The sequence below is a fragment of the Hyaena hyaena genome, unplaced genomic scaffold, assembly GCF_003009895.1.
Source record: "Hyaena hyaena isolate Hyena2069 unplaced genomic scaffold, ASM300989v1 scaffold_227, whole genome shotgun sequence".
NCBI lineage: Eukaryota > Metazoa > Chordata > Mammalia > Carnivora > Hyaenidae > Hyaena > Hyaena hyaena.
The window spans coordinates 1,622,771-1,645,826 of record NW_024080859.1 but is presented as its reverse complement, the minus strand read 5'-3'; the positions used below and the strand labels follow the sequence as shown (position 1 = coordinate 1,645,826).

Sequence of the window (23,056 nt, the reverse complement as noted above, 5' to 3'; positions counted from 1 at the left end):
TTTTGGCTCAGGTCATGATCTTGTGGTTTGTGAGTTCAAGCCCCACATCAGGCTCCATGCTGACCATGCGAAGTCTGCATGGGATTCTCTCCCTTTCTAAAAATTAAAAAAAAAAAAAAAAAGAATATGCTTTTTATAATGCCAATTCTTTAAAATTTGTTAAGGTTTCTTTTAGTGACCCAGAATGTGACCTGTCTTGTCAAGCATTCTATGTACAGTTGAGAAAATGCATATTTTGCTTTTGTTGGGTGGAATGCTCTGTAATTGCCAGTTAAATCCTGTTGGCTGGTGACATTGTTCATTTCTTCCAGCTTTTCTGCTAATTATCTGTTTACTAGTTCTACCTATTGTTGAGAGTGTTAAAAGCTCCAGCACTAATTGTAAATTATGTCTTAACATATTTTGAAGCTATGCAGTTAGGCACCTGCACATTTAGGATTCTTGTGTTTCCTTGGCGAGGTGACCCTTTCTTTTATTGTTATACAAGGTCCCTTTTATAGGGATAAAATTTTTTTTGCTCTGATTTTGCTCTTAATATTATCACTCCAGAGTTTATTCCATCAGTGTTTACACAGTATGTGTTTTTCTATCCTTTTACTTCTTTTCTTAATCCTTTTTTTTTTTTTTTAAAGATTTTATTTTTAAGTAGTGTCTACATCCAACATGGGGCTTGAACTCCAAGATCAAGAGTCACACACTCCATTGACTGAGCCAGCTAGGTGCCCCTGTCCTTTTATTTTTTTTAAAGTTTTTATTTAAATTCTAGTTCATATTACAGGGTAATATTAGTTTCAAGTGTACAGTGTAGTGATTTCAGTACTTCCATATAGCACACGGTGCTGAAACTGGGTCATCTTTTAAAATCCATTCTGGCAGTCTCTGTCTTTTAATTGATATGTTTAGAGCATTTATGCTTATTGTAACTATTAATTTGTTAGAATAAAGTCTGTCATTTTATTCTTTTCTTTTTGTTGCCTCTGTTTTTCATTCCTTTGTTGTTTTTTCCTATCCTTCTGTGGTCTCTTTGAATATTTTTAATATTCCATTTCATTTGTTCACATTGGTTGTTACCATATCTCTTTATATAGTTTTTTTTTCTAGCGTTTACTATAAAATGTGTACTTACCTACTTAGAGTATTTCACCACTTCACTTGGAATCCAGAAACTTTGCTTCCTTTTGATGCTAGAGCTGTTTTATACATTAATCTAGATACACTGGAAACCACTGGTAAGATTTTTTGCTTTCAGTTCTCAAACAGGCTTTAACACCCTCAAGAGACTAACCCATTTAACCCAGACATTTGGCACTTCTGTTGCTCTCCCTTGATTTCCTGACTTCCCAGGTTTCTTTCTGGTATCATTTCCCTTCTACTCCACTTTGCTTTTCCTCCATCTGAGAATGTCTTCATTGCCACTTCATTCTGAAGGATATTTCCATTGCATACAGGTCTGGGTTGACAGTGGTCCTTTGGCTCCTTGAAAATGTTGTTTCATTCCCTCTGGGTTCCACACTTCCTGGTGAGAAATCCACAGTCACTCGAATCCGTATTCCCCTGTAGGTAATACATTGCTTTTCTCTGGATGCTTTCCAGATTTTTTTCTTTGTCTTTAGTTTTCAGCAGATAGATCTTCTCTGTCTGGGTATGCATATTTTCAGGTTTCTACTGTTTGGCATTTGTTCAGCTTCTTGAATCTGTTGGGTTATGTCTTCTACGAAAATTGGGATGTTTGCAGCTGTTATGTCCTCAGATATGTTTGCATCATTTTCCTCTTTCTCTTTTCTTTTCAGACTCCAGTGACATGAATGTTAGGCCTTTTGTCAATGTCCCAAGAGCCCCTGAGTCTCTGTTCATTTTATCCTATCTTTTTTTTTTCTTTGTTGTTTAGACCGGATGCTTCCTTCTGATCTGTCTTCAAGTTCACTGACCCTTTAGTGCTTTATCTCCATTCTGCTGTTGAGCCCATCCAGCAAGTCTTGTATTTCTGTTATTGCATCTTTTAGTTCTAAAATTTTCATTTGATTCTTCTTCCTATAGTCTGCTTCTTTACTGAGACTTTCTCTTTTAACATTTGTTGCAAGGGTGTTTGTAATTTTTCCATAACTGTTTAAAGCCTTTGTCAGATAGCTCCAACATTTGCATCAGCATTGGCATCTGTTGATGGTATTTTCCATGTGAGTTACATTTTCGTGGTTCTTTGTACGCTGAGTATTTTTAGATCATACAGAAAATGTCAGTATTTTTGTTCAAGCAGACAATTGGCCCGGTTAGGTTCAGGCCGCAAGTTGCAGCCCACAATTTGTGGGTCATAAGTATCAGTTCAGTTTTCAAAGCCTTCCTGCCATTTGCTATTTGAGTTTAGCCGAAGGGTGCACTGCCTGGTGGCCAGCCTGGGACCGGGGGGGTTTGTTTCTCAGAGTCTTCAGCATACTAATTAGGATCGTAGTTACTCATGCCCAGTTCTAGAGTGCTCTGGAGCCATAAATAATTTCGTGGGGTTGCTCTCCTGGACTCCTCACTCTCTGCTGTCTATCTGGTACTTTTCAGCTGTTTAGGGCTTCCCTTTTGGGTTCTGTGACCAACTGGGGGCTCTAGATCCCTTCTCTGTGGTGCCTGCCTGCGGCGGCCTGAACCCTGGGCTGGCCCCACCCTCTGGGAACAGCAGCTAGTTGCCTGGGGCCTGGGTGTGAGAGAACCCACACGAGGGGACAGTCGGGGGATTCCCGTGTGTCCTCTGAGCCCCAGGAGTTCCCCTTCTGGCTCTGAAGCCAGAGCTACAGGCTTCCCCCAGCTCCGTCTGCACCCCAGCGCTCACTTCCACTTCCAGGTTTGCTCAGCACTTTCCCATGGGGGGTGGGGGGGGCTGCTCCTACAAGGGCTCCTCCCAGATCCACGCACTGTGCCTTTCAGTCTTTGACGGCTGCCCATGCACCCTGCCCATGATGTAGCCCATGGCCGGGAGGGCATACAGGCTGGACCCACGTTACCTGCGGCGTGCTTGTCTTCAGTCTGCAGATCTTCATGACCGATCAGACCAGTCCCATCATGCAGCTCACTCGACTGTGTGCATTTCCAGCTGCCGCAGACGGTGCAGAAATGGGCCAGCGTGTCTGTCCTCAGACGTGTGGTTGGGGCATCGCCTTTACCTGGGCGGGGTCCCTGGAGTAGCGGGTCCTCGGGTGTGGGATCGGTCACAGTGCTTCCCCAAAAGAGTCTCCCAGTGGACTTCACATAAACATATTTGCCTTCTTACTTTTTGAGTCTTGAAGCAAGACCCTGGCCTCAGTAACCACATGCCCCTCCTGTCTGAGGACCGTTGTCTGAATTGTTTACTGAGCCCAAAACATGGCCCGTCTGGCCCTAGAGTGTCCTGGCGTGGGAAAGCAGATCCCGGGGAACGGCCTGTAAATAGCTTATGTGAAAGCACTGGAGGTTCCAGGGGTGTCCTGACCGCGGCACACCCAGCATGTGGCTGTGCCTGAAGGACCCTGTTCTTCTGCACGCGGGGCAGCACAGGGCAGCTGCGGGCATCCCAGCCGGGCTTGAACACCATCTTCCTGAGTCTAATGGCAGAGCTGGTGGCCCAGTCCACACGGGCCTGCAGGTTCCGGTGACCTGGATGTAACAGTGTCCTTGAGCAGTTCGGCACATATCCCTTCTGTGCCCACCCGTCCTGCTTGCTGTCTGTGATGCAAGGCTGGGATGAGCCTCGTGGGCTGCACGGCTCTGCTCCCCTTCCTGAGCCCACCTTTCCGGCACTGGTGCCCTCATGGGTTCAGTTCCAGAGGGCTGTGCGGTCCCTGCTCCCCAAGGGGTAGACGGCCCTCCACATCTAGGGCAGGCACAGTTGGGAGCGTGGGGGCCCCAGAGCCCGGCCAGCGAGGGCCCATGTTTGCACATGCCTGCTTAAGGACCTTCTGTCCCCAGGCGCTGTCCTCATGCTGGACCCAGCAGTGAGTGGCCTGACGTACCCCATCACCAGAGTGAGACAGTGACAGGGCTGACAAGAGGCAGAGGGCAAGAGGTGGCTGCTGTGTGCTGCGGGGTCAGGGGGCTGCCTGCCCGCCAGGTGGGGACAGTGAGAGGCCAGCGAGCAGGGAGGTGACAGAGCCAGACCTGAAGGGCCTCCTGCCCTGTTTTGTGCCTTCCCCAGGTTGTCATCTCCTGGTGCCCCAGTTCCCCCCTCCTCCAGAGGTGAAGCTCTCATGCTTGCACGTGGTGCTTTCCAGATGCTTGAGTCAAAGGCTGGACAGATTTTCCTCTTTCTCTGCAGAAATAGGCACTTTGGGCCCTCCAGCACGTGGGCGTGGCTAGTGCCTCTGCAGGGTGGCCCACGTGGCCTCCAGGCCGTTTGTAGCCCTCACTCTTGCCTGTGAGAGTGGGTGTGGTGATGCGGGGTGGCAGTCACAGATGTGGCCCTAGGGCCTCCGCCGGCCACCCTGTGGCCTCTGCTCTGTGTCTTAGTGTCGTTGAATCTAAAACGGGCCCGAGAAGAGGTATCCAGCAGTCTGGCTTCCTCAGGACAGTCTCAGGGTTTGCCTGCTGGCCTCTCAGGTGCTTCCTGGCCTGCCCGTGAGGTGTGGGGCTGCCCAAGGCATGACCCTGCCGTGCAGACTATTGGGGTGCGTGGAGGAAGGGCTCAGCCACTCACTCCTGTGACCTGTCATGTAAACGCACTGTCACTGTGGACCAGCTAGTCATCAGACCTCAGGGCCGCTCTGGGAAGCAGAGTGGGGTCAGGGCCCAGGAGGCTCCATCCTGAGGAAGTAGGGGGCATGGGGCAGGGGGCCTCCTCAGGCCCCATGTGGAGAAACAGAGGTCTCAAGAAAAGCAGGTGTGGCCTGCTCCGAGGGCGGCCAGCGTAGCTGGTGAGCAGGCACTGGCGGGGTCCTCACCCGGTGGCTGGATGGGCAGGTGGGGCTCACCCAGCTCGGGATGGAGAGAAGGGCCTGGAGATTTGAGTGGCTGGGTGGGTATGCAGCTGGTGAGTAGGGGCCCCCTTCACGCCCGCCTCGCTGCTCCCAGGTCAGTGCCAACGGCAACGTGCTGCGCAGCGAGATCGTGGGCTCCATCAAGATGCGGGTCTTCCTCTCAGGCATGCCCGAGCTGCGCCTGGGCCTCAACGACAAGGTTCTGTTCGACAACACGGGCCGTGAGTACCCCCGCCAGCCCACTGCATCCCTGGGGCCAGAGCGGGCCCACGCGGGGCTCAGAGCTGAGGGGGGGCACGTGTACCTCGAGTGCTTGCTCCAGAAACGTGTTCACGTTATTACAAGATGACCATGCACTAGTGAACCCGTAACTGGTCATAGAAATACAGAGAGTGGAGATCCCAAGGTCAAGTCCCTTCGTCCCCCTGTGGCCGAGCACACGGGCGAGCGTCTTAGACATCAGTGTGGGGAGGGCCACCCAGGTCCACGACCCGGCCCCGGCCCCGCACCGTCTCAAAGGGAGCTGCAGGCCCAGGGCTAGGCCATGCCTTGTTCCCTCCCCTCCTGCGCCGGCTCCGCCCCCACCTGGGGTGCCACGTCTGGGCTGTTTGAAGGCTACACCCAGCAGCTCTAGCTCTCACCACACAGCCTGCACATAGCACCCCTGTGGTGCCGGGGGGGGGGTTGCAGAGTGACCTCAGGGCCCCAGCGTGTCCAGCTCTGTGTTGACATGTGGGACACCCACCTCCCAGCCCACCACAGGCCTGCCAGCCCTGGCAGTGGCGGCCCCTCCATCACAGCAGGCAGGGGGTCCTCTGGGGTGTCAGCCCATCGGGGTAGCTCCTCTCCTTGGCCGGGCCCAAGCTGCCCGGCTGCTCCGTGGGAGGGGAAACCCAGACAGGAACCCAGAGCACAGCGGGTGACGGTGTGGCCAGGGCACACTAGGGGCCCGGACTCATCCCCAGCCAGGGCTGTGACACCCAGCAAACTCGTCCGGGCCCTGGGCAGCAGCCCTGGCTCAACCCTGGACTGGCTGCTGGGGACCCGAGTGACCCAGGCCGACCAGCCCGGCCCTCAGCGTGTGCCCGGGGTCAGGATGTGACAGGGCTTCCTGGGGGCTGAGGAGGAACGGGGAGGTTGTCCGGGAACCTGGCCCCCTTGGCATTCGTGACGCAAGATTATCTCATAGATTTGAGGGGCAGCCCTGCTCCGCCAGGGGAGAGCCCCCGGCAATGGCAGTGTTGCAGAGAGAGTGACCCAGAGGGGCTGGGGTCTGTCCCGCCCTTACCCCTCCTCCCCTCAGGCGGCAAGAGCAAGTCCGTGGAGCTGGAGGACGTGAAGTTCCACCAGTGCGTGCGACTCTCCCGCTTCGAGAACGACCGCACCATCTCCTTCATCCCACCCGACGGCGAGTTCGAGCTCATGTCCTACCGCCTCAACACCCACGTGAGTGCACGCCCCCGCCCAAGGGGCAGGCTTTCCTCCAGGGCAGCCTGTGGGAGGCTCCAGATCCCTCCGCCCCCTCCCTGGTGGGCGGGACACCCAAGGCACCCAGGCTCCGTGGGGCCAGCGTTCGCAGCCCGGGGCCCTGACCTTCCCAAGGGACCAGACGGCACTGCTGCCCCCATTGCAGGCAGCCCTGGCCGGTGATGTGCTCTGCGTTTTCACGGAGGCCCCTGTGCCTCCATGTGCGTCCTGGTCTGGCTACACACTCCCCCAGCACCCAGGGCAGTGGCTGTGAGAACGGTGTGAGTGCCGCGTCCGCTCTCCCCAACAGGTCAAGCCCTTGATCTGGATCGAGTCCGTGATTGAAAAGCATTCCCACAGCCGCATCGAGTACATGATCAAGGTGCGTACATCCTGCCCACAGCGTCAGCCTGGGGGCGAGGGCAGGGAGACGGGGGCTGTGGATGGCCCCGCCCGCTCAGGTCCTAACCAGGGCAGGGGTGCCGTGGGGCTCTGTGACCCCTTGTCCGGGGAGATCAGGCCTGTGGCTGAGGTCTATGCTGCCTCACTGACCCAGGGGGAGGAATGAGGAGCCCTGAAGGCCAAGGGGACTGGAAGACATAGGGAGGGTCTCAGGTGGCGGGAGGGTATGAGCTGAGCCTGGAGAACCGGGGTCAGCTTGGTGGGGGCACCCAGGCCAGGGGATGTAGGGTTCTGGTGGGGCCAGGCTAGGTGGGGGCCAGGCTTTCTCCCCTGTGCCGTCTACACCGCGGCTGCATCGGCCCTGTCTCCAGGCCAAGAGCCAGTTCAAGCGGCGGTCAACGGCCAACAACGTGGAGATCCACATCCCTGTGCCCAACGATGCCGACTCCCCCAAGTTTAAGACGACAGTGGGGGGTGTCAAGTGGGTCCCCGAGAACAGCGAGATCGTGTGGTCCATCAAGTCCTTCCCGGTGAGTGCCCGTCTCAGCGGGGTGCGGCTTCCTGCCACACCCTACCTGCTCCCCGTGCCCAGCACAGCCGCCACAGCATGCGGCAGCCTCAGAACCGGACGCAGGGCCAGGACCCCTGCGGACCGAGCGAGGAGAGGCAGCTTGTCTGTGAGAGGCCCGTCTCCAGCATCAGGGCAGCACCCTTCCCTCCCTCTGTCCCTTCCTCCCTCTGTCTCTCCCTCCCTCCCTCTCTGACCCTCTGGTTCAGAACTCAGCTTCCCTTGAGGGGAGCAGGCTGCCTTGAGGCCTGAGCAGCATGGGTTTCGGGACTCCAGCACCAGCTCCAGGAACATGGAGCACTTCATGCTGGCAGAGATGCCTAGCTTGTGGTCAGGATTTTGAGCATTTGAGTCTGGATTTGCAGCACTAGTGCCCAGAGAGAGGAAAGTGGGTGTGTGGGCCCGTGCTGTGCTGATTAGGGCCCATTGTCGTTTTCTCATCATCAACAAGATGAACTCTTTTTCCTATGTCTGAGGGCCATCTGCATTTCCTTCTGTGGAAATTGCAGCAGCTGTCTCCATTTTTCTGTCAGGTTTGGTCATTTTCTTTATTTCTGAGAGCTCTTTATATATGGGCAAGATTAGCACTTTTTCTTTGATACAAGTTGCAAATGCTTTTCCCTAGTTTGATGTTTATCTTTCAGCTTTGTTTCTGGTGGTTTTTGCTGTGTGACCTTTTTTCTTTAAAAAAAAAAAAGTTTATTTATTTTGAGAGAGTGAGGGGGGCACAGAGAGAGAAGGAGAGAATCCCAAGCACGCTGTGCACTGTCAGCACAAGAGCCCATTGGGGGTCTCTATCCCATGAACTGTGAGATCATGACCTGAGCCGAAATCAAGAAAATGAAGCCACTGTATGACTTTCTTAACATTGCTTCCTTGTTTTATTATTGTTGTTTAAAATAGATTTCTCAGTCTTTTCTTTTTATGGTGTCTGGACTGTGAGTCATACTTTGAAAGCCTTCACCATTCCCAGATATAAAGAAAATCACCCATATTTGCTTCTAGAACCTGTATAGTGGCTTTTTCTGTTTTTTACCTTAGATTTTAGGTCCTCTCAGAACTAGGTCTCATAAATGGGGTGAGGTACAGGTCCAGTTTTATCTTTTTCCAAGTGGCTTTCCAGTTTTCTAACATTTACTAAAGGATCTATCTTCTCCCTGGTGGTTGGAGATGCCATGTTTATCAAATATCAAATTTTCATATGGCATTAGATCTCTTTCTGGTCCTGTTGTCTGTCTGTCCACGCAGCAAGGCCATGTTTCAACTCAGGGCTTTAGTCTATGTTTTAACATCTGATAAGGCCAGGCCCACCCCCCAACTCCGCCACGTCCATTTCTTGTCTCTTTCCTGTGATTCTTGCTTGTTTGGTTTTCCTTACAAATTTTAGAATCCGTTTGTGTGCAGTACGTATGGAAGTCCGTTCAGAAGAACACCTTTGTGCAGCTTTGTCCTGTTCAGTAGCTTTGTGTCAGCCTCACCTTTGTGCTTTCTGGGATGTCTTAACGTTTACCTTGTATATTTCACATAGCCTTTCCTTGGTTTTAAAAAGTGCGTTTATTGAAATACAGTGCGCAGAAAAGTACACAAATGGAACGTGAATGACTCAATGAACTTCCTCAGGGGAAACAGCCGCGTGTCTGGAACTAGATAAAAGCCACACAACACCCGTGCCCGCCAGCCCCTGAGGCTTACGAGCAGTTGGCACATTTCTCATGAAGATGATTTCTAAGTCAGGGTGTCAGTGAGCAGGGTCTTCTGTTACCTTGTGTCTTCCAGCGGGTGGCCGATGTTCGTAGGGTAATTTAGTTCGTAGCCCTAGCTCCTCACTGTGTTTTGTTTACGGTAGTTTTCTTTCAAATCCTGTGCATCCTCAGATACCCTTCGTATCATTTGCAACCAGATAAGGGTTTCCCTTCCCTGCCGCTCTTGGGCGTTTGATGGCTTCTGTGCCTCCTTGCTTTGGCCGCTGTCTCCAGGGCCCGTGGGTGGTGGAGAGTGGCCTCTGGTCTTGGCCCAGCTGGAGGTGCCAGGCGTCGTCACCCCAAATCTGACACTGTATTGGGCTGTGGACTCGATCCCGCCCTTACTTTCCTGTGTTTTCGGCACAAATGGGTGACAGGTTCATCCAGATGCCCCTTCGGTGTCTCAGTTCAGGACTGTTAAGCGGTGGCCCTGGAACCATCCCTGCATTCTGGAAAGCTCCACAGGGTCGAGGTGTTTCCTCGTTAAAGCACCACTGAGCTCTGCTAACACTGCACATGGCATTTGAATGCTGTTCACAAATGAGGTTGACTTTTTTTGGTCCACCCTCTGTTCCACCCATCCATCCGTAGGTCCCCTGTGCCCCGTCTCCACGCCGTCCCCCGCACTTACCCTGCGCCCCGTCTCCACAATCGCATCCCGCACTTACCCCGTGCCCCGTAATCACACTGCCCCCCCCGGCACTTATCCCGTGCCTGCGCCCCGTCTCCACAGTGTTCTTGAGGTTGATAGAACCTGGCTCTGTGACCTTCCAGATCTCGACTACTTTACCTCTTCTATGGAAATTGGGCCATTCAGAGCTTCCACTTCTGTGAGAGGCTGTGTGGGTAAATTCTGTTTCCCTTCAAAGTTCACCATTCTAACCAGGTCTTCAGGGTGTCTGCCAACTTGTAGAAAATGTCTGTCTTTTTTTATTCCCCCGTTCACTTAGAAATCTTACTTCCATCTTGGGGCGCCTGGGTGGCTTAGTCGGTTAAGCATCCGACTTTCGCTTAGGTCATGATCTCGCGGTTCGTGGGTTCGAGCCCCGCGTCGGGCTCTGTGCTGACTGCCAGCTCAGAGCCTGGAGCCTGTTTCAGAGTCTGTGTCTCTCTCTCTCTGACCCTCCCCTGCTCATGCTGTCTCTCTCTCTCTCCTAGAAATAAATAAAACATTAAAAAAAAAAATTAAAAAAAAAAGAAATCTTACTTCCATCTTGTTATCTTTTATTTTGTCTATTTGGGCCTCTGTCTTCTTGATAAGACTACCTAGAGGGCTTTTCTTTTTTATTTTTTTTTCTTCCCAGATTTGCTTTGTAATTGTTGTAATATTCCCCAGTCTTTTATAAGTCTTTAAACTTCTTCATCCTTTCCTTGTTCTAAGTTTTAAAGTTAGGTATTTTCTTTTTTCTTTTTTTTTTTTTATAAAAAATTTTTTTTTTTAATGTTATATTCATTCCTAGGAGAGAGGGAGAGAGACAGCGTGAGCAGGGGAGGGTCAGAGAGAGAGGGAGTCACAGACTGAAACAGGCTCCAGGCTCTGAGCTGGCTGTCAGCACAGAGCCCGACGCGGGGCTCGAACCCACGAACCGCGAGATCATGACCTAAGTGAAAGTCGGACGCTTAACCGACTAAGCCACCCAGGCACCCCTAAAGTTAGGTATTTTCATTTGATGGTTTTGTTTTCGAATCTGCATCACCACAAGCGTTTAAGCTGCAGACGTTCCTATGAGCCCTGCCTTCGCTGCATAACCCTTAGGTTCTGACATGTCGTGTTTGGTACAATCATCTAGAAATTCTGAAATCAAACAGAGTGGGTCGTTCTTTTTAAATTTCCTCAGGGAAGGGCCTTCTGTGTTTCCTTCCTCCTCACTGCAGATCTGGAGCACTGAGGCCAGACAGCGTGATTCTTATCATTTCTGTTTCTGGGATTTCTTGAAGCGCTCGTCGAATGCTAATAGGAGGTCAGAGGTTGCAGCTCCCGCGTGCACTTGCGCTTGAGAGGAAGACGGGGTTTCTGTTAGCAGGGCAGAGAGCCCACGAGGCCAGCTGAGACGGTGGGGGGGCGTCCGTCCATCAGCTCGGCCTCCCTGCAGCTCCCGCTGCACCCCAGACGTGTAGCATCCGCTTGGCAAGTGGCTGCCGCGTGTTGGTGTTGTGGCTACTCGGCTACTCGTAGCTGTGACGTCTTCCCCGTGGGTCACAGGACTGCAGCCTCTGGGACCGCGGCCGTCCTCCCCCGCGGCACCTGAAATCCCTGCCCTGCACTCCCCCCACCCCCCACCCCAGGACAGCAGCCTCTGCTCCTGCCTTCGCGCCTTCTCCGGGCCTTCCTCCTGGCGTGGCCTCCTCTGCTTCTGTGGCACAGAGTTGGGCTTTGGTCTGCGAGCCAGCCCGTAGGTGTTTCTGGCCCACAGGGGAATTGCACCTGCTGACGCCGACATGCCGGCCCCCCGTGGGCGAGCAGACCCTCTCCGCGCCCCCCGGAGCTCCTCCTGCTTTCGTTTTCCCTTTTGTCTTTACAAAGGCTTGGATTCGGGGGCTGTTTCATACACAGGCTGCCGGAGCGGATTTAGTCCCTTTGCCGCCTGCTTTGTCTGCGGCCGGGACCATGTTATTCTCCCCTCATTGTCCCAGAGTCTTTACTCAGCACATGTCACTGACCCAGACGGCGCTCCCCCTCTCGCGCTGGCCCTGCCCCGGCGGCGGCGGTGAGCAGACGGACCACTGGCTCCGTCCCAGGAGGGGGGCATGGGCACAGGCCGGGCAGCCGCGACTCGGCTCTGCCCTGCTCTGCCCACTCCCACCAGAGCCCTGGGGCCACCCGGGGTCCTGTGTGTGACGAGGGCTGTCTTCTCTTTGGTCCCTGCTCCTCTAGCCGAGATAACCCGGGCGCTTGGACGTCCAGGCCCAGATGCCTCACTCACATCCCGGCCTGGGCTTCCAGTCATTACTGGGCCGCCTCTGGGAGTAGGACCCGAGCCCAGCTCATCAGTCAGCCCCTGACCTCCGACTTGTTCTCTTGTTATCTCGCCCCGTTCACCATTCCTCACCTTGACCTTTCCCTTGTGCTTCCACGTGCTGCCTGGACACAGGGCACGAGGGGTGCTGACTCGGGCTCTGGGCCGGGCAGGTGGCCTGGACCTGCACTGTGTGTACACCTCGTGCCCCCTTCTCCTTCCTGAGGCGTGTCAGTCTAGGCGTCTTTGCAGCAACTGGTCTTCTCTCCCCGAGAGTTTCTGCAACTGTGTTGATCCTAAGAATTCAGCAGTTTTATGCAGCCTGCGATCGGGCTGGCTCGGCTGGCCGCACAGTCCGAGAGGCCTGGGCTAAGTGTAAGTGTGTCAGAGGAGCCGAGACTCTGGGTGACGCAGCCACGTGGGTAGCGGCTCAGTTGCCAGGCCGGCCACCTGGCACTCTCAGGGGCAGCTGTTGGCTGAGCCAGGCCGGGGCCTCAGCCTGACCATCTCTCCCACGTCCGCTCCCTCAGGGCGGCAAGGAGTACCTGATGCGGGCCCACTTTGGCCTTCCGAGTGTAGAGGCAGAGGACAAGGAGGGCAAGCCCCCGATCAGCGTCAAGTTTGAGATCCCATACTTCACTACCTCCGGCATCCAGGTACGTGCAGCCAAGGCCCCAGAGCACACGTGTTTGTGCCAGCTCGGAGGGACAGGCCCGGGTGTGGGTCCCGGCTCGGGGGGGACGGGCCCGGGTGTGGGTCCCGGCTCGGGGGGGACGGGCCCGGGTGTGGGTCCCGGCTCAGACAATGGGGCCAGTCTGCCTGTCCCAGGGTGCTGCCCTACCCTGCTGCTCTCTACAGGCAGCATGGGCCCACACCTATCCACGCAGACCTCACCTTGCACTTCAGCCCCAAGATCAGAGACTCGTTCAGCCCCCAGAACTAGAGTTTGAGCCTCTGGTGTTCACATACTTGCCACCACGGGGCCTGTTTCCCAAACCCGCAGGGGAGCGCACAGCCTGCTCTTTCCTGCACCTTCTAGCCATGACACCACCCCCCAGCATCTGCACGTCCCAGACAGACAGATGCCCCCGCCCCCCCACTTCCTGGGCTTGCCTGCTCCTCCTCACAGCCTCCCCACCCCTCCCGGGCCCTCCCCACCCCGCTGCAGCCCCCGAGGGAACGATGGGGACCAGTGCGTCCCTACTCAGGCCCTGCTGCCCGTGCCCTAGGTGCGCTACCTGAAGATCATTGAGAAGAGCGGCTACCAGGCTCTGCCGTGGGTCCGGTACATCACTCAGAACGGAGGTGCGTCCCCAGGCGGGGGGGAAGGTGGCCCCTCCCCCAGGTGCAGAGCATAAACCCGACGCGTCCCTCCCTGCTTCCAGATTACCAGCTCCGGACCCAGTGAGGGGCCCCGCGGCTGCTGCTCCAGATGGGGGCACCCGCAGGAAGCACCTGCCAAGCCTGCCGGATGGAGGAGGGGCACCGCCAGCCGCCCTCCCACTCCTCCCGGGGCCCCTCCTCCTCCAGGTGCACCTGCTCTGCCGGTGCCACTCTCGTCCCTGAGGCCCCTTCTCCCAGAAGCGGCTCATCTTTGAGAAGTCTCATCTCTCTGCCCGAGTCGGTTTGAGGGGAAGGAAATGAAATCTTTCCCTCCAGTTATCAAGTACAGCCTTCTGTGCTGTTTAGCTCCCAGGCGCCAGAAAGATGCGAAATGCTTGCCGGACTGCCGGCCGCTCGCAGCAGGCGCCGGGCCCGCGGGGCCGCTGTTTTATTGCCGTTCAGCCGAACGTCGTAGGCTTGTAAGCGTTCCTAGACTTCGTCTTGTTCGTCCATTGCTGTTTACGTGACCCTCACTGTCCGCGCCTCCCGCCACTTGTCCCTAAGCTCCTGGGCAGCACTTCTCGCGGGCAGGACCACACCCCCCGCCCCAGCACCAGCCCTGGGTGACCCTCCAACATCCGGCCGGAGCCTCACGCTCAGTTCTGTGGCTGCACCTTCTGACTGCTCCGGGGGGCTGCCGGCCTGGACGTCAGACTTCAGGAGGTGCCTTCCAGGGTGAGCTGTGCCACGCAAGGACATCACCCGGCCACATCAGTGTTTGTCCCCTGGGGGACCGCCGGCCCCGGAGGGTGGGGGTGGGGGGCACAGGCCACCCTGCTTGTGCTGGGTCACCGCACCACCACCCTGTCTGTGTCCGTGTCACGATTACATTAAATTCCATTACTTAATCCCTGCCTGCCCTCCGTCTGGTCAGCGTGTTGCAGGCTGCTCTGGGTGGCCAGGGGCGGGTGCCGGACTCACATCGAGGTCCTCTCCGAGCTCACTAGAAAGGCATGTTCACGGACACCACCACCCCCACCAGCCTGCCGGCAGAGCCTCTGGGATCAAGGCCCAGGAGAGCACTTAACAGTTTCCATCAGTGACTCACATGTGCACTGGAGTCTGAGAACCGACGCCTGGTCCTCAGCGGGGATTGTGGCGGGCGCACGGGCGGGAAGCGCCCTGTCTCCCCCCGGCAGGCACCGCGTCTCACCCCACTGCCCCGCTGGGCCTTGCCCGGCTCACCCCTGTGCCTCTCCCCGATCACCCGGTGCCCCCTCCGAGGGCTGGTGGGTGTCAACCCAAATACAATCTTGCCCTCCACCTGCGGTGGTAAAGGACGCTGCCCGGGGCTCAGGCCACTGCCCTTCAAGGCCCCCTTGATGCCTTGCCCACATCCACACGGGCCCTGATGGCCTCTCTCCTGAAGACCCTGGGTCCATCACTGCCACCCTGGAGGCCAAGCCGCGGCCTCCAGGGCCCTTGTGGGACAGAGGTCATCCACAGGGCAGAGTGGGGCCTCTGTTCCCAGCAGTGCCTGGGACAAGGCTTTCCAGACCCTCCCACTGCGGGCGTGTGCATACTAGATACAGTAGGTGTAAGAGGAAGATGGGAAATGATGGGCTAAGCACCTGTCTCAAGTTAGGAAAAGAACAACAAAATAAGCCTACAAGCATAGAAGGAAGGAAATAAGCAGAACAGGGAATAGAAGGCAAACATTCAATAAAAAGCAGAACCACGTGTTGGTTATTTTAAAAGATGAATGGAATTCAGAAGCTGCTGGGAGATCTGATCAAGATGACGAGAAGGCCCGAGTCACGGTTGCCGGAAAGTAAAGACCTGGCTTTTCAGAGGCCAGAGCAGGATGGAGGCCGTTTCATCCGGCGGTCAGGCCCTGGGCCGCGCGCCTGCCCCGGCCTCAGCCTCCCGGAGGAGGGGCTGTCCCTTGTCCTGCGCGGGGGCGGGGGAGGATGCTGTGAGTGGCTGGGGGCCGGCACCCTGGAAATGTCAGCTAACCTGGACAGGTTCCTAGGGGCGAAAAAACTGACTCAAAAAAAGGGAAAAAATCTGAATAGTCCTGTAAGCAACTGAAGAAACAGAACCAATCAGAGCTCTGGACCCAGATGGTGTTACTGGAAAAGTTCCACTGAACACTCGAGGGAAAGAAAAGAGTTTAAGAGTCTCTCAAAGAGTAGAAAAATAGGAAACATTTCTTGATTCATTTTGTGAGACCAGCATTTCCTCAAAACAATATGAAACAGGAAAATTCTAGACTGACCTCACTGACAACTGTAGATGTGAAGATCTTAAATAAAATTGAAGGGGGGGCCCCTTGGTGGCTCAGTCCATTGAGCGTCCAACTTTTTTCAGCTCAGGTCTTGATCTCAGAGTCATAAGGTTCAAGTGCTGCATGGAGCGCCCAGCGTGGAGCCTACTTTAAAAAAAAATTATCACTTCAATAGGTGCAGGTAAAAGCTTTGATAAAATTAAGCACTCATTCATGATCAGAAAGAATAAACAACCCTTAAGCCAGCTACAAACTATTGACAATAGTACCCGAAATGAATCCCATTAATAGTGGGAAACAAAAAATACACAAGGCCCCCAGGGGAACTTTATGGAGTGTGTTTAGGGAAGACATAATGGAGAGAGAGGTACGCCATGGGCATCGAATGACCGTCTCAGTACCGAAGATGCCAATATTCCTCGTGGTAGCCAGCATAGTGCCTCCCCAGATGTCCGCGGTCCAGTCCCCAGAACCTATGAATATGTTAAGTTGCATGACGAGATTCAGATCTAATAGGCTGGCCGTGATGGGGGGTTACCCTGACCGACATGGTGGGTCCAGTGTAATCACAACGGTCCTTGACAGTAGAGGGAGAAGCGGAAAGTGGCGGTGTGTGAGGGGCCTGGGGTGTGGAGGAAGCAGTTGCCAGCCAGGGGTGCAGGCAGCCTCCAAAGCCGGGAGGGATCGAGATGAGTCCTGCCCGCACTGTGGCTTTATGTGCTCCAGTGAGACCGTCTCAGGCTTTGGACCCTCAGGATGTGTGAATAAATCCGTGTTGTTCGACGTTTGTGATAATTTGTTACAGCAGCAATAGGAAACGAACAGACTCTTCCAAACAACTTGTAGGTTAAATGAGTTCACAGTCAAAACCCCAGTCACGTGTGTGTAGAACTTGACAAGCAAACTGTAAAACTTCCATGGGAGGTCAAAGAGCCAAGAATAATAAAGAGTCTTGAAGGAGAATAAAACAGGATGACCCATTTGGACATCAAGACCTACTTCATTAATAGTAATTACGGCACAAAATAGGGGCCCCTGGGTGTCTTAGTCTGTTAAGCGTCCAACTTTGGCTCTGAACTGAGTGTGGAGCCTGCTTGGGATTCCCTCTCTCTCTCTCTCTCTCTCTCTCTCTCTCTCCCCCTCCCCCCATCTACATCCCTCCCCCACTCGCGGTCTTTCTCTCTCTCAAAATAAATTAAAAAAAATAAGACACACAGGGGCGCCTGGGTGGCTCAGTCGGTTAAGCGTCTGACTTCGGCTCAGGTCATGATCTCACGGTTCGTGGGTTCGAGCCCCACGTCAGGCTCTGTGCTGACAGCTCAGAGCCTGGAGCCTGCTTCACGTTCTGTGTCTCACTCTCTCTCTGACTCTCCCCTGCTCATGCTGTCTCTCTCTCTCTCTCTCTCTCTCTCTCAGAAATAAATAAAAACATTAAAAAATTAAAAAAAAAAAAGACACACAACAACACACAGTGTGAGTGCTTTAGAATGAAGTTCAAAAACAAGTTCAACCAAGCTGTACTCTTCAGGGATGCTCCCACCACAAGGGGCAAATGTAGAGAAGGGAAGAGGACATCAGAGTGGGTCTGCCTCGGGGGGAGGGCGGGCAAGCACAGGGGCTCTGGATGCCGGCCACACTCTATTTCCTGAGTGGGTGGTGGTGACGTGGGTGTTTGCTCCATAATTCTGTTAAACTGTATGCTTGTGTTCTATGCGCTTTCCAGTATGATGTTATAATGCCCCCAAATTTAATGCCTCAAAAATCAGATGAGTTTAATGTCAGTTAATTCCAGAGGATCAAAAAAAAGATGGAAAGCCCCCAGGTCATTCTTTTAAGCAGCCGGCACTTGAATGCCAAAACCAGTTCAGGATGGTAGAAAAGAAACCGTGGCGAACCTTACGAATAACAAAGCCAAACTGCTAGACAAAATATTAGCGTCCAGGACGGAGCAGCGGCCGATAGCATCCTATGCGGTGACTAAGCAGGGTTCATTCCAGGGACGTGGAAGGCTTCCACAGAGGCCACCCAACCCATGTAACTTGTTCCAGCACCAAACCAAACCATACCCGTTAGTTCCAGAAAGAAATGTTAAGACACGGCCGACCTCCCTAATGGAAACGAGCCCAGAAACAGAAGGGAGAAGCTTCCCCACTACAAACGATCCCACTTCCCGCCAAGCATCAGAAAGGGCCCTTCTTGGAGCAGGAAGGGAGGCTTTATCTGCTGGCTTCCTCCAGCAACGTGCAGGGTGGGCAGGAAGGGCCAGGAGCGGGGCCCCCGAAGCCCCGGGATCTCACAGGTGCGGCTGGGAGCTGCACCTGCGATCTCCGGTAGGGGCTCGTGGAAGTAATGTCCCCGCTGTCCCGCCGCCCTGGCCCGAGTTCCAGCACAGGCCCTGCACAGAGACGTGTTCGCGGCAGCCCCCGCAGCCCTGGTAGAGCGAGCAGCAGGACACAACCCAAACGCAGAGGGGGAGGGAGGGCCCAGCAAGTGCCCCTCCAGGCGCATGTTCTGCTCACTCGGTGAGCGGCCAGGGCTGGGTGTGCTGACACGGCCACTTCCCACAGCCGGGCTCAGTGCACCCCCGCCCCCCAGAGCTGAACGTTCACCCAGCCCGCGACCCCACAGTTCCACCCCTGGGCAAGTGACCCAAGACGAGTGAGCCCGTGAGTCCATGGAGAGACACTGATGGAATGATCGCAGCGGCCTGACTCACGATGGCCCCAAACTGGAAACGCAGACGGTGGATGCCCCACGCAGCCGATGGGACACAGCGACGGAAAGGCACAGAAGCCCACTCCACGCCACCAGGGAAGGGAGCACGGGCACGAGCGACGCAGCGACGGCCGGGGGCTGGAGGGAAACTTCCTCAGTTCTTCAAAGCTTAAAAACTAAAAATATTAATAGTTCACAAATATGAACGATATTAGTGAAATGAGCAGATTGCAGGACACTGTCCATTATTTATACGGAGTTTAGAATCACACAAATATTGTTTATGGCCAACATAGTACGTCATAAAGTATAAGTCATATGAAGGAAGGACTAACTCAAATTCTGGACCGCGGTACACTCTGGGGGTAGAGAGAGACAGCCAGAGACCGCGGGAAGCCAGAGACTTCCGGTCAGTGGCCCGTACGTGGAGATTTGTTCAACACAAAGGGTATCATCGGTGTTTTTGTGATGGCCTAAGATGGCTCTTTTTTTTTTTATTTATTTTTATTTATTTATTTTATTTCTAGGAGAGAGAGAGAGAGACAGCGTGAGCAGGGGAGGGTCAGAGAGAGAGGGAGACAGAATCTGAAGCAGGCTCCAGGCTCTGAGCTGGCAGTCAGCACAGAGCCCGACACGGGGCTCGAACCCACGAACCGCGAGATCATGACCTAAGCGAAAGTCGGACGCTTAACCGACTAAGCCACCCAGGCGCCCCACGGCCTAAGATGGCTCTTAACAAAGGTTGCAATTCAGATCCCGTTTCTTCCCTGCTCCAAATCCCACCATGGCTCCCCAGCGCCCTTAAGAGTGAAACCCCTTGTCCTGTGGGCCTAGCCCAGGGCGGGCTCTGGCTTCCACTCACACCCCCCTTCCCTCCGCTCTCGCCACCCCCGCCTCTCCGCCCCGAGCTTGTCTCCCCTCGGAGCCTTTGTGCCTGCAGTCCCTTCCTGGGGCACCCTTCTCTTTGCCTCCTCCCTGACACCCACAGCTCAACTCGCATGTCGCCTTTCCCCGCTGCCACTCCAGCTTGTCCCCACACGCGCCCCTCCGTGCAATTGCTCTTTGTCCCACATTTTCCTGTGTCCCCATCTGCCTTAGAAGACCCTCAAGGGCAGAGCTCCCTGTCTGGTTGGTCACTGCTGGGCTCCAGGGCAGCGTGGGGCTGGGACGGGACCTGTGGACGTGACCTGTGGACGCACCCCAGGTTCTGCCAGTCATCGCCACAAGGGGGCGCCTACAGGTCAGAAATCAACACGTGGGTACCCAGGACTTGGGCCACCTGGAAAGGTGAGCAGGACAGGGCCTCTCTGAACACAGGGGTGCCCTGGACCCCTGCTATCCTTCCTGGGGGTCCTCACTGCAGCCCGACTGTGACAGATGTGGACACTGAGGCTTGGGAAGGTCACAAAGGTGACAGGTCCTGAATGCCCCCTGATGGCCCTGTGGTGCCTTCTCGGACCCGGTGGAAGAAGCTAGGGAAGCAGATCTCAGGGTGGTGCCTGTGATCCCCTGTGGCCATTCTGTCCCGGCCAGAAGAACCAACTCAGGGCCAGCCCGGTGTCAGGCTGGTCACCGCACCTCAGGGAACCCCAGCTCAGGGCAGGCCGCCCAGTGCCCGGCTTAGCCTGCAGCCCCCACTGTACACAGGGGAAACTGAGGCCCAAAGACAGGCCAGAATGGCCCTCAGGCGCCCCATGCCCAGTGCTGCCCACTCAGCCTGCTCTGGCTGCCCTCTGGGGTGGGGAAAGGGGTCTTGGAGGAGGGTGGGCAGGGTGCCCCTCACCCACTTCCTTCCAGCTCCTTATTCTACAAACAGGGAACTGGTCTGCCTCTCACCCAGGCCTTCTCAGGGTCCCCAGTCCAACCCCAGTCCGACCAGCTTCCCTGGCTGTGTGACCTTGAGTGGGCCCCTTACCCTCCTCTGGGCCTGTTCCCAGTCCGTGTTGGGGCCGCTGCATGCCATTTCGGTGGCAGAAAGAGTCTCTTGAAGAAGGAAGTTTTAGATTGTTGTCAACCAAGTGCGAACTTCTCAGTTGCCCTCTCCAGGGGCCGCGATCCTTCCAGAAGGCGTGAAGACTGTGGGGCCACCAAATTGCCATCGTCCTTCAACCGAGGTGAAGTTCACATGACATAGAGTTAACCGTTTTCAAGTGAGCAAATCTGTGGCATTTAGGGCATTCACAGTATTATGCAACCACCACCTCCCTCTGATTCTAGAACATTCTGTTGCCCCAAGAGGAAACCTGTCCCCATGAGCAGTCGCTCCCCTCCCTTCCCCCAGCCCCTGGCAACCACCAGTCTGCCCTTCTGCCTCTGCCCATTTACCTCTTTGGACACTTCATGGAAACGGAATCATGTGGTATTTGTGCCTTTGAGAGTCACTTCTTTAGCTCTGCAAGGTGTTTGTCCACATGGTAGCACATGGCTTCAGTGTCTCACTCCTTATTATGACTAACGTGCCACCGCGTGGATTCACCATGTTTGTTCATGTGCTCAGCCACTGAGGGCCACTTGGGTTCTTTCCACCTTTTGAGGGCTGTGACCAGCACAGCTGTGATAGCAAATAGCCGTTGGAGTCCCCACCTTCAGTTCTTTGGGGTCTATACCGAGGAGGGGAATTGCTGACCATATGGTAATTCACGCTTCATTTTTTGAGGGATTTCACTGTTTGTTTGTTTGTTTGTTTGTTTTAATAAGGCTATGAGGCCATGGCACCTGGCCAAACTGGGCATACTGTGCCTGGAAATTTCTGGCAAGTTCTTTTGGAGGAGCACTTTCCTCTGTGCCAACCTGCCTCTCCCCTCAGCCCCTGCTCAGCCCCGAGTGAGCACCCCCCTCCTCACAGTGACCCCGGACCCCCAGCCTCCCTCCCTGCCCTCCCAAACCTCAGAACAGTGGCTACATGCTGCTTCACATCCACATCACCACATGGGTTTTTTTTTTTTTTTTTTACTTTTTTAAATGTTTATTTATTGTTGAGAGAGAGAGAGAATGTGAGTGGGGGATGTGAATGGGGGAGGGGCAGTGAGAGAGAGGGAGACACAGAATCCCAAGCAGGCTCCAGGCTCTGAGCTGTCAGCACAGAGCCTGACGCGGGGCTCGAAACCACGAACGGTGAGATCATGACCTGAGCTGAAGCTGGGTGTTTAACCGACTGAGCTACCCAGGCACCCCTTTTACCACATACTTTTAACGCTACTGATAGTTGATGTATTTAAAGTCTACCCAATTTTTTTGTTTAAGAGATTATATATGCACTTTTGGGCTTCTTTATTTAAATCTTTTTTAATTTTTGAAAGAGAGAGAGAGGGAAAACTCATGCAGGGGAGGGGCAGAAAGAGAGGGAGACACAGAATCCGAAGAAGGCTCCAGGCTCCGAGCTGCCAGCACAGAGCCCAACGTGGGGCTGGAACTCCCTAACCGGGAGATCACCACCTGAGCCAAAGTCCTGAGCCGAAGTCCGTGCTTAACCCACTGAGCCACCCAGGTGCCCCGTGTATATTCACTTTTGGATGGTGATAAAATAAAGCAGCAAAATGTACCAAATACTCAGATCTTGTGTGAAGCCTGATGCATATTGACCTCTGCGTGTTCAGATCAACACGTAACACCCCTCCCTCCACTCCCCGCCCCCAGCCAGCCCCCTAGGCTCCCTAGATCATCCTTCCCTCCCTTCAAGAGGGAGCCATGCTGCTCTCAGCTAACACCACTGCCTCACCTCCCCGTTCTCCAATTCAGGCAAACAGAACCCCACAGTGGTGTCCTGTTTGGGGTCGGGCCACTTCTGCTCGGCTGCATGACTTTGAGACCCATGCGCGTCCCCCCCCCCCCCCCCGCGCCTACCTTGCTGCACACTGTTTGCTGTATGGCCCGGGCGGCTTGTGGTCCAGCTGCCCTGCTATGCACGCTGGGGTTGTGTCCCGGGCTCTAGATGGAACCGTTCCCAGCCCGTCTTGTGGCTGCTGCCTGTTTTCTTCCCGCGGGTAGGCTGTCTGGGTCGGAGGGGAGGGGAGACCCACGTTCGGCTTCAGGAGACACGGTCAAACGGCCTTCCAAAGCGGGCGAACATTTTGCAGCAGCGAGGGAGCACTCCGCGTGCTCCGAATCCTCGCCAGCACTTAGTGTTACCAGGCGTCTTCACCGCAGCCCCGCTAGGGGGCGCTGTGGTCCCCGCGCGTCCCAACCCGCTGCAGCCCTGACCGCCCGCCCACAGTCAGGCTGGGGGCCGAGGGGGGCGGGGAACCCAGTGGGGTGCTGACCACACCCCCTCCGTTGAGCTGCCCCCTCTGCCCCCGGCTTCTGGGCTACCGTCTCCCCTCAGTGCTCCATCTCCGCCCCCCAGACGGTGCTCTTCCTCAACTTGGCCGTGAAACGAGGTGGTCTTGGCGTCGTCCGGCATCGCAGGAAACACCACGGGGTAGAGGGGTCCTCAGAAGAACCGGGTGTCTTTCCCGACAGCCCGCGCCTCCTCCGCCTCCGCACTCTGAGGGTCTTCTGGGCCCAGCTCTTTCATGGCACAAACGGGAAATCGAGGCTCACCTTCCCCCACATCAATCAGTGATGTCCCTGCTCGCTCCTCCACCTCCTGAATCTCACCTCCTACCAACTTCTGGCTTCTCGCCTCCCCCTACCCCCTACCTCACCCAGCCTAAGCCACTGGATGA

The 23,056-nt window shown here is 55.0% G+C and overlaps 1 protein-coding gene across 1 annotated transcript in view; it reads left to right on the top strand.

Moving 5' to 3' along the window:
- Positions 1-14,298, top strand: part of AP1M1 (adaptor related protein complex 1 subunit mu 1) — a 28,987-nt gene extending 14,689 nt beyond the window's left edge. The window contains exons 6-12 of the mRNA XM_039243346.1: positions 5,026-5,152; positions 6,235-6,377; positions 6,709-6,780; positions 7,172-7,330; positions 12,598-12,723; positions 13,297-13,372; positions 13,453-14,298. Coding sequence (XP_039099277.1) covers positions 5,026-5,152; positions 6,235-6,377; positions 6,709-6,780; positions 7,172-7,330; positions 12,598-12,723; positions 13,297-13,372; positions 13,453-13,475 — 726 coding nt within the window. The 3' untranslated portion in view covers positions 13,476-14,298. The remainder of the gene's footprint in view (positions 1-5,025; positions 5,153-6,234; positions 6,378-6,708; positions 6,781-7,171; positions 7,331-12,597; positions 12,724-13,296; positions 13,373-13,452) is intronic.
- The last annotated feature ends 8,758 nt before the right edge of the window (positions 14,299-23,056 follow it).